Consider the following 10,000-nt stretch of genomic DNA (forward strand, 5'->3'; position numbering starts at 1 on the left):
CTAGTGACCAACAGTACCCCCATACCTAGTGACCAACAGTACCTCCATACCTAGTGACCAACAGTACCTCCATACCTAGTGACCAACAGTACCTCCATACCTAGTGACCAACAGTACCTCCATACCTAGTGACCAACAGTACCTCCATACCTAGTGACCAACAGTACCTCCATACCTAGTGACCAACAGTACCTCCATACCTAGTGACCAACAGTACCTCCATACCTAGTGACCAACAGTACCTCCATACCTAGTGACCAACAGTACCTCCATACCTAGTGACCAACAGTACCTCCATACCTAGTGACCAACAGTACCTCCATACCTAGTGACCAACAGTACCTCCATACCTAGTGACCAACAGTACTCCATACCTAGTGACCAACAGTACCTCCATACCTAGTGACCAACAGCTCCATACCTAGTGACCAACAGTACCTCCATACCTTGTGACCAACAGTACCTCCATACCTAGTGACCAACAGTACCTCCATACCTAGTGACCAACAGTACCTCCATACCTAGTGACCAACAGTACCTCCATACCTAGTGACCAGCAGTACCTCCATACCTAGTGACCAACAGTACCTCCATACCTAGTGACCAACAGTACCTCCATACCTAGTGACCAACAGTACCTCCATACCTAGTGACCAACAGTACCTCCATACCTAGTGACCAACAGTACCTCCATACCTAGTGACCAACAGTACCTCCATACCTAGTGACCAACAGTACCTCCATACCTAGTGACCAACAGTACCTCCATACCTAGTGACCAACAGTACCTCCATACCTAGTGACCAACAGTACCTCCATACCTAGTGACCAACAGTACCTCCATACCTAGTGACCAACAGCTTCATACCTAGTGACCAACAGTACCTCCATACCTAGTGACCAACAGTACCTCCATACCTAGTGACCAACAGTACCTCCATACCTAGTGACCAACAGTACCTCCATACCTAGTGACCAACAGTACCTCCATACCTAGTGACCAACAGTACCTCCATACCTAGTGACCAACAGTACCTCCATACCTAGTGACCAACAGCTCCATACCTAGTGACCAACAGTACCTCCATACCTAGTGACCAACAGTACCTCCATACCTAGTGACCAACAGTACCTCCATACCTAGTGACCAACAGCTCCATACCTAGTGACCAACAGTACCTCCATACCTAGTGACCAACAGTACCTCCATACCTAGTGACCAACAGTACCTCCATACCTAGTGACCAACAGTACCTCCATACCTAGTGACCAACAGTACCTCCATACCTAGTGACCAACAGTACCTCCATACCTAGTGACCAACAGTACCTCCATACCTAGTGACCAACAGTACCTCCATACCTAGTGACCAACAGTACCCCCATACCTAGTGACCAACAGTACCTCCATACCTAGTGACCAACAGTACCTCCATACCTAGTGACCAACAGTACCTCCATACCTAGTGACCAACAGTACCTCCATACCTAGTGACCAACAGTACCTCCATACCTAGTGACCAACAGTACCTCCATACCTAGTGACCAACAGTACCTCCATACCTAGTGACCAACAGCTTCATACCTAGTGACCAACAGTACCTCCATACCTAGTGACCAACAGTACCTCCATACCTAGTGACCAACAGTACCTCCATACCTAGTGACCAACAGTACCTCCATACCTAGTGACCAACAGTACCCCCATACCTAGTGACCAACAGTACCTCCATACCTAGTGACCAACAGTACCCCCATACCTAGTGACCAACAGTACCTCCATACCTAGTGACCAACAGTACCCCCATACCTAGTGACCAACAGTACCTCCATACCTAGTGACCAACAGTACCTCCATACCTAGTGACCAACAGTACCCCCATACCTAGTGACCAACAGTACCCCCATACCTAGTGACCAACAGTACCCCCATACCTAGTGACCAACAGTACCTCCATACCTAGTGACCAACAGTACCTCCATACCTAGTGACCAACAGTACCTCCATACCTAGTGACCAACAGTACCCCCATACCTAGTGACCAACAGTACCTCCATACCTAGTGACCAACAGTACCTCCATACCTAGTGACCAACAGTACCCCCATACCTAGTGACCAACAGTACCCCCATACCTAGTGACCAACAGTACCTCCATACCTAGTGACCAACAGTACCTCCATACCTAGTGACCAACAGTACCTCCATACCTAGTGACCAACAGTACCTCCATACCTAGTGACCAACAGTACCTCCATACCTAGTGACCAACAGTACCTCCATACCTAGTGACCAACAGTACCTCCATACCTAGTGACCAACAGCTTCATACCTAGTGACCAACAGCTCCATACCTAGTGAACGTCTCATGGACCAAACATGGTCTTACTGTGAAACATAATTTTTAAATTGTATTTAACCTTTATTTAACCAGGTAAAAGTCTCATTGAGATTAAAATCTATTTTTCAATGGAGGCCTGGCCAAGAGGGCAGCGTAGAACAGGCAATACACATGTTTCATACAAACAAAATACACAATTTACACACAATACAATACAATTAAAAGACAGTTTGGGGATTTCAAGTAAGGAATTATACACAAGTACAATATCCAATTTTTCCACATAATAAGTCCTTATAATTACTGAGGAACCCAGACCCCTGAAACATCCCATAATAATTCACTGAAATATCACACTGCCCACGCCCGCAGCGCGTTTACACACTCTATTGTGACGTGTATTTTATATTCAAAATGGTATGTTTATAGTGTATATATTCCTTCATATCTTTTTCCTATCTCATAATGTCTGTATCCGCTCCTTGTATGTGAGCGCCTGCTGAAAGGCCTTTCTGACTGAGCTGCTTGTGTTCTGACGCTCCGGGCCGTGTTCGCTCCGCCTCAGACTTGTGGATCTCAGCCATGCTGGACGACAGGAAGCTGTCGGCCCGCGCGCTGTTTGACGACAACTCGCAGCGCCAGACGCAGATGGTGGTCGGGGTCCAGACAGGACAGACGCTCTGCTACAGCCTCCCCTTCCACGTCTACGTGAGTGCTGCTGCACGCACACAACACCACGTCAATAGTCAAGGCAGGTTGCCTCTTGTGCGTTTCTATCACAGCGACAGCTTCAAGGGGCTTGGGAAGAGAGGAGTGAAGGCTAACCCTTAGGGGAAACATATCAAAAGACTGGGCTGACAGTCAGACGTAGAAGGTAGCTGGGACCGCATCAGAGGGAGTACAACAACATGGCAGCGAAACAAAAGGGAACAATCCTACAAGGCAATAGCCCACACATTCACGTCTGTGAACAACTCACAAACATGAACCAACAAACCCACACACTTTTAAACAAAGGGTCAGTGTCACACAGGGGCCGGTCCTGACACCTGTCTGTCGTGTCTCCACCGTTGACAGGACACCGCGGACTACATCCGTCCAATCAGCTTCTCGCTGCGTTTCAAAATCAACAACACGGACAGCGGCCCGGTGCTGGACCAGGGCTGGCCCACCACCGTCAAGAAGTCTGTGAGTGGAGCCGTCTCCCTGAGGACCAGGAGTCCTCCTCACCGTGGACGCTGTGGTCAGTTAGACCAGTGAATGGATGAACGTCTCCCTCACTCTCTCTCATTCCTCCAGATCCCTTTCTTCAAGGACTGCGGTGAGGATGACGTGTGCACCACAGACCTGGTCCTGAACGCACACATGGATATCTCCGGGACCAGGTACACACACACACACACACACACACACCTTCCTGAAGCCCCTGACCAGCTGGTGTCTGCCAGTAGCCATCAGGCTGTACTGACTGACTGTACTGACTGTACTGACTGTACTGACTGTACTGACTGACTGTACTGACTGTACTGACCGGCTGTACTGACTGACTGTACTGACTGGCTGTACTGACTGACTGTACTGACTGTACTGACTGACTGTACTGACTGTACTGACTGGCTGTACTGACTGACTGTACTGATTGTACTGACTGACTGTACTGACTGTACTGACTGTACTGACCGGCTGTACTGACTGTACTGACTGTACTGACTGTACTGACTGGCTGTACTGACTGGCTGTACTGACTGACTGTACTGACTGGCTGTACTGACTGACTGTACTGACTGACTGTACTGACTGTACTGACCGCCTGTACTGGCTGTCCTGACTGACTGTACTGACCGGCTGTACTGACTGTACTGACTGGCTGTACTGACTGTACTGACTGGCTGTACTGACCGGCTGGTTGGCAGGCAGCAGCCCTACGTGATCAGGAGCCGGCGGAGACGTCTGTCGGTGGAGGTGCAGCTCCACAACCAGCTGGAGAACGCCTACAACTCCAGCCTGCTGCTGCACTACTCACGCAACCTGCACTTCTCCAGCCTCAGCATCAGGGTAAAGCTAGCGTCAGCATCGCCACGCACACACACACACTCATTCAGGAGCTCACACACGTACACACGAGCACACACACTCACACTCACACTCACACTCACCAAGCGCGTACATATTGCAGTACAGTACGGTAAAAGCCCAGGCCATACTCACCCACCTCTGCTTAAATATGTTTGTGTCTTGTTCATCGTGCACCAGCTCTTTCGTAGCGTGGTGTTGCACTCACAGTACAATGCCATGGGGTGTGCCGCAGTTCATCTTCAACAATGCTCATTATATATTTAAAGACCGGGTAAACCAAATTCAGTATTTTTCTTCTTATCATATTAATTAGGCCTTAAATGTGTCCCTCAAAACATGTAAAAAATATTTTTCCCATTCATCATTTCCTTGAGGAGCTAGGCCTCAGAGAATGTTCTGTGTGCAGGTTTAAAATGGGCGGGTCTACATCGATGACCGCTTTACGTAAAGCGGTCATACTCACATAAACCCGCCCCCTGCTGCCCTCTAGGTATAAATACATTAACTGCGCACTAGCATTCTGTGGTTTCACCCGTCTATGGTTTTACCGCTCACGAGTCTGGTTTGAATTGTCAGTTTGCAGCTAGCTTGCCCGTTATGCCTCTTCAACCTCGTTGGTGCATCTTCCCTGGATGCCACAGTGGGAAACGTAACGTTAACGGTTCGTTTACTTTATTTAAGTTTCCGACCGAAGACCTCTCCGGTGATGGGCGTGGTTTCCTGGCCTGCAGCGCACACGCCCCCACCGTCCTGAGCCAGGGATTACTGCTCATTTTTCATCAACTTTGAAGCATAATTTTATATACTTCGCGATTTTTTTAGTCCTTCAAATTTGGCAGGGTGGTTAATAATATATTTTCCTGTGGTATTATAAACTCAAAACCCATAATTATTCTTGGTTTACCCGGTCTTTAAGCAATAGATCACTTCAGTCAGTGATATACGGTCATTATACCACAGTGAAGGGGGTCACCGCCCCTCCGCTGCGCGTCGGGACGGACAACGCCCCTTCACTGTGGTATAATGACCGTATATCACTGACTGAAGTGATCTATTGCTTTTATAAAACGGTTACGTAAATATGGCGAAATGAAAGTCATAGACACCCTCAATTTTGAAAAAGCTAGATAGTCGGAAAAGCATTTTTTTTAACGAATACAAAAAAGTAGTTCCTCCTGGCTGCCGCCAAAGTGTACGGCGGTTGCTATGCAACACACTGTAGCGTCCTTCAGAGAGAAGGCTAGGCTAAAGACGGTAGCTTGGTTCGCCAGCAATTTAGCCTTCTATCGAGTTCACTCGAACTCGATAGTAGGCTAAATTGCCGACCGTGTGCCTATTGCTTTACAACATTTCCACCCTCTCCAGCAATCAACATGTTTTTTAGGCTTCAGTGAACTACGCTATCGCTTTTATATATACATAAACAACAGTTAGAGTTAGGCGCGGAGTGATACTGAACTCTGTAAACTGAACGGGCGTCATAGCTGTGTGTATACGCTCAATATACAACGGTTGGGAACCAATCAGATCGCTTGATTTAGGCCCCCCGTTTTATAATATATTTTATAAAACGGGTGGCATAAATCAAGCGATCTGATTGGTTCCCAACTGTTGTATATTGAGCGTATACACACAGCTATGACGCCCGTTCAGTTTACAGAGTTCAGTATCACTAACTTGAACTGTTGTTTATTTATATATAAAAGCAATAGCATAGTTCACTGAAGCCTAAAAACATGTTGATTGCTGGAGAGGGTGGAAATGTTGTAAAGCAATAGGCACACGGTGAGTGAACTCCATAGAAGGCTAAATTGCCGGCGAACCGAGCTACCGTCTCTAGCCTTCTCTCTGAAGGACGCTACAGTGTGTTGCATAGCAACCGCCGTACACTTTGCAGGCAGTCAGGAGGGACTACTTTTTTGTATTCGTTAAAAAAAATGCTTTTCCGACTTTCTCGCTTTTTCAAAATTGAGGGTGTCTATGACTTTCATTTCGCCATACTTATGTAACCGTTTTATAAAAGCAATAGATCACTTCAGTCAGTGGTATAATGACTGTATACCACAGCCTGTCGTGATCTATTGCTTAAATATATTATAACATTCATACACAAACACAGAATCACAAAGTGGGTCGTATCCATGGCGTTATCACGCACACTTCTTCCCACAACTCTTTTCACAACACATTTCTTATAAATCTCAGTGTTGGAATTTGAGTTCAAACAGGGGGTTCGCTTACACGTTAACTACTACAAAGATGCACATACCAGCACAGTATTTAGTAATCAATCAGTGATATATATAAAGATATATGTAGTGAGCAGAGCACTCACCTCTCTGCTCCTTGCGGCTGCAGGAGGACACTCAGTTCAAGATCGAGTGCACAGCGCTGGGGTCAAACAGCCACTCCTGCAACGTGTCCTACCCTGTGTTCCGCTCCCAGTCCAAGGTAGGCGGAGGCTCACCACACAACAGACAGTCGAGTCCACGAGGCTACACTCTGCCCTGCCCATAACGTCCTCTCTCTCTCTCTCCACCCCCAGGTCAACTTCATGCTGGAGTTTGAGTTCAGTTGTACGTCTCTCCACAGCCGGGTCCAGATGAAGCTCCATGCGGCCAGGTAGCGTCCGTCACCACCACCTTGTATGTACAGCCGCTGTGCCGTGACGTGTGGCTGACCTCTGACCTCTGACCTCTGTCCCCCGTGTGTGGATGCTCTCTGCGTGCAGTGACAGTGTGGAGCGGGAGGACACGCTGGCGGACAACAGTGTCCAGCTGCAGAGCTTCGTCCAGTACGAGCCGGACCTGTTCGTCAGCAGGTGTGTGTTGAAACACACCCTACTGGGATCCATTGGATTCGTTGGGGGGTACATTCCAACTCTGACCAGCTTTCTTTCTGTTGCAGTGACTCCAAGCTGAACCGCTACGAGGTCCACCCCTCCAGGACGCTCTCCGAGGCGGTGGGGCCCGAGTTCTACACCACCTTCAAGGTAAAGGCTGAGCCACCGTCGCTACAGGCCTGGACCACACGCACCACGTTAGATGTGCCTTCAAATACATTTCCTATTAATTCCTTGTCAAATAAAGTCCCCAATTAGGGCTTGGGAGCTCAATCTAAATCGGGTGTGCGTGTGTGTAGCTGCAGAACCTGGGCTGCTACGCGGTGAACAACATGGAGCTGCGGCTGAACCTGCCTGCGGTTGCCGCGGGGGACCGCGTGTTCATGAACGTCACCGGGGTCTTCTTCCACAACGTGAGTGGTGCTCTGTGGCTGTGTGTGTGTGTGTGTGTGTGTGTGTGTGTGTGTGTGTGGGGGGGGGGGGGACAGAGAGAAGGAGAGAGGGCTACTCTCTCTCTCTCTCTCTCTGTGTGGGTGGGAGACAGTGAAGGCCATCCGGAGGGGGAGAGGACTCTGGTCCGTGTGAGTGACGTTTGTGCACATCTGTGGTGACGTCCCCCCCCCCCCCTGCAGGCCACCGGGGTGAACTGCAGCGTGCTGAGTGGCCTGGCCACGCTGAAGGGCCGGCAGAGAGACGTGCGGCCGCTCCACCCTGAAGACATGCTGCAGAACGACGTCCTGGTGAGCAGCAGCCCCACAGACACCAGCGTGTGTGTGTCCTCCAGCCCTGGACTGTGTGTGTGTGTGTGTGTGTGTGTGTGTGTCCTCCAGCCCTGGACTGTGTGTGTGTGTCCTCCTACTATGTGTGTGTGTGTCCTACTGTGTGTGTGTGTCCTCCTACTATGTGTGTGTGTGTCCTCCTACTGTGTGTGTGTGTGTGTGTGTGTTCCTACTATGTGTGTGTGTTCCTACTGTGTGTGTGTGTGGTCTCTGTGCAGAACTGCAGCAGGTCCTGGTGCGTGGAGGTGGTGTGTGACGTTCAGCAGCTCCTGAAGGGCCAGGAGGTCCTCATTCGTGTCAGTCGCAGGGTTCAAGACGACTTCTTCAGAAAAGTGAGACACACACACTCACACACACACACACACAGCGCTGCTGTCTGGTTAAGACACAACAGGACATCAGCACAAAGGTAACGCGCACACGTCACCAGACACCCCCGGCTCCAGTGACATTCTGTCCCCTCACCAGGCCAAGTACAAGTCGGTGAAGGTAGTGGGAACTTACCGCCTGGCAGCGCAGGAGAGCCACCTGATCACGCTGGGGGCCGGCGCCGTCTGGAGAGAGGTAAGGGCCCGACACACAGCTGGCCACCGGTACACAGGGTGACCACGCACACACCAGGCCCCGGAGCCTCACGCCATCCTCTCATTCTCCCGTCAGTGGCACAAAATGATTTCTAACCGTTCAAATAATAATTTGATTTGATAAGAAAGCGTTGTCCATCAACAGCGGCATACAATGTAGGACAGTCCTAGGTTGATGTCATTGATTATGGGTCTGTTACTTCAATGTACTCGGCTTATCTCCAGCAGTTCAGTCTACTGCCCGTGCCCTGCTACATTAAAGAAGTAGACCCATAAGTAGATGAATCCTACCTCTGGGAGAACGGTCTATCGTCCTTCACAGGGCTCATATTCAAATTAAACATACAACAATTTGCAACCAGTAAAGTTATACAAATCTAGTGCAATAATTAATGACAAACATTGGATTCTCTGAAGGATTGTTTTCCCTTTTACTTCACATGTAGTTAGTGTACCTGAATAACGAAACACATGATGGAAAGAGTAAAGTATTAAAACAGGTCTATTGGTCTCCATCGTCCTCTTTCCACCATCAATAGACGGTCTTGGAGGTGCTCAAGGGGCGGGCCATTCCCATCTCACTCTGGATTCTGATTGGTAGCATTATTGGAGGCTTGCTCTTATTGGCTCTAATCATCTTTGTATTGTGGAAGGTAAGGTGAAATGGCTTTTACCCAATCCGTTTTAAATGATTCTACATGACTTGTTGATTCTTTGTACCACTCATCCCATAAGATATTATAGGATATATAAGATATTATAGGATATTCTAAGATATATACAAGATATTATAGGAGTAGCACTGCGGAAGCAGTGGCTCCATTGGTTGCTGGCTGTGATCATTAACCCCCTCGTCTCTCTCACGGTGAAGCTGGGCTTCTTCACACGGAAACAGCCCGAGGAAGAGGAGACCCAGGAGGAGTGAAGCGGTCGGCTGCCATGGCAACGGTTGTGATGGTTACCCGAGTGGTCCTTCCCACAGGCTGCCACTGACAGTCCCGGGTCCCTCCCAGCCAGGACCTCCAGGACCTCCAGGACCTGGGGACGGTCGAGGTCCAGGAATGCACTGCCCACTATTCATAGGGTCGGGGGGCACTTATGTAAATAACTTTTTCTACTTTGTTTTTTGACTCAAGTGTCAACAATTGTCCTTTTATTTAATATTCAGACATCATCATTTTACATTTCAGCACATTACGTTGTCCTATGTCTGTCTCACTGTCTGTCCGTCTGTTGTTGAAATTAAAAAGAGTTTGAACAGATGCTTGGTTTTACCTTCATTCAGCTGGAGATATACAACTGATTTTGTAACAAAGGAAAAAAAAAAAGGCTAAAAGACCAAACACAAACTGATCAACAACCACAATATCACAAAATAG

At 48.6% G+C, this 10,000-nt stretch overlaps 2 protein-coding genes across 2 annotated transcripts in view; one reads left to right on the forward strand and one right to left on the reverse strand.

Moving 5' to 3' along the window:
- itga10 (integrin, alpha 10) overlaps positions 1 to 9,752 on the forward strand; it is a gene marked incomplete at its 5' end in the record, with an annotated part of 14,976 nt that extends 5,224 nt beyond the window's left edge. The window contains 14 exons of the mRNA XM_084471846.1: positions 2,906 to 3,048; positions 3,418 to 3,528; positions 3,640 to 3,725; positions 4,254 to 4,395; positions 6,775 to 6,867; positions 6,962 to 7,038; positions 7,148 to 7,237; positions 7,324 to 7,408; positions 7,558 to 7,671; positions 7,891 to 7,998; positions 8,256 to 8,369; positions 8,506 to 8,601; positions 9,161 to 9,274; positions 9,493 to 9,752. Of these exons, the coding sequence (XP_084327972.1) occupies positions 2,906 to 3,048; positions 3,418 to 3,528; positions 3,640 to 3,725; positions 4,254 to 4,395; positions 6,775 to 6,867; positions 6,962 to 7,038; positions 7,148 to 7,237; positions 7,324 to 7,408; positions 7,558 to 7,671; positions 7,891 to 7,998; positions 8,256 to 8,369; positions 8,506 to 8,601; positions 9,161 to 9,274; positions 9,493 to 9,546 (1,427 nt within the window). The 3' untranslated portion in view covers positions 9,547 to 9,752. The remainder of the gene's footprint in view (positions 1 to 2,905; positions 3,049 to 3,417; positions 3,529 to 3,639; positions 3,726 to 4,253; positions 4,396 to 6,774; positions 6,868 to 6,961; positions 7,039 to 7,147; positions 7,238 to 7,323; positions 7,409 to 7,557; positions 7,672 to 7,890; positions 7,999 to 8,255; positions 8,370 to 8,505; positions 8,602 to 9,160; positions 9,275 to 9,492) is intronic.
- Positions 9,753 to 9,808: 56 nt separating this feature from the next.
- The window catches only part of polr3c (polymerase (RNA) III (DNA directed) polypeptide C), a 7,499-nt gene continuing 7,307 nt past the window's right edge, over positions 9,809 to 10,000 (reverse strand). Inside the window, exon 13 of the mRNA XM_084472169.1 lies at positions 9,809 to 10,000. This exon is cut by the window's right edge and continues 138 nt beyond it. The gene's annotated coding sequence lies outside the window, so the exon portion shown is untranslated.

Source organism: Micromesistius poutassou (assembly GCF_964030765.1).
Source record: "Micromesistius poutassou genome assembly, chromosome: 8".
In the NCBI taxonomy this organism is placed as follows: Eukaryota; Metazoa; Chordata; class Actinopteri; order Gadiformes; family Gadidae; genus Micromesistius; species Micromesistius poutassou.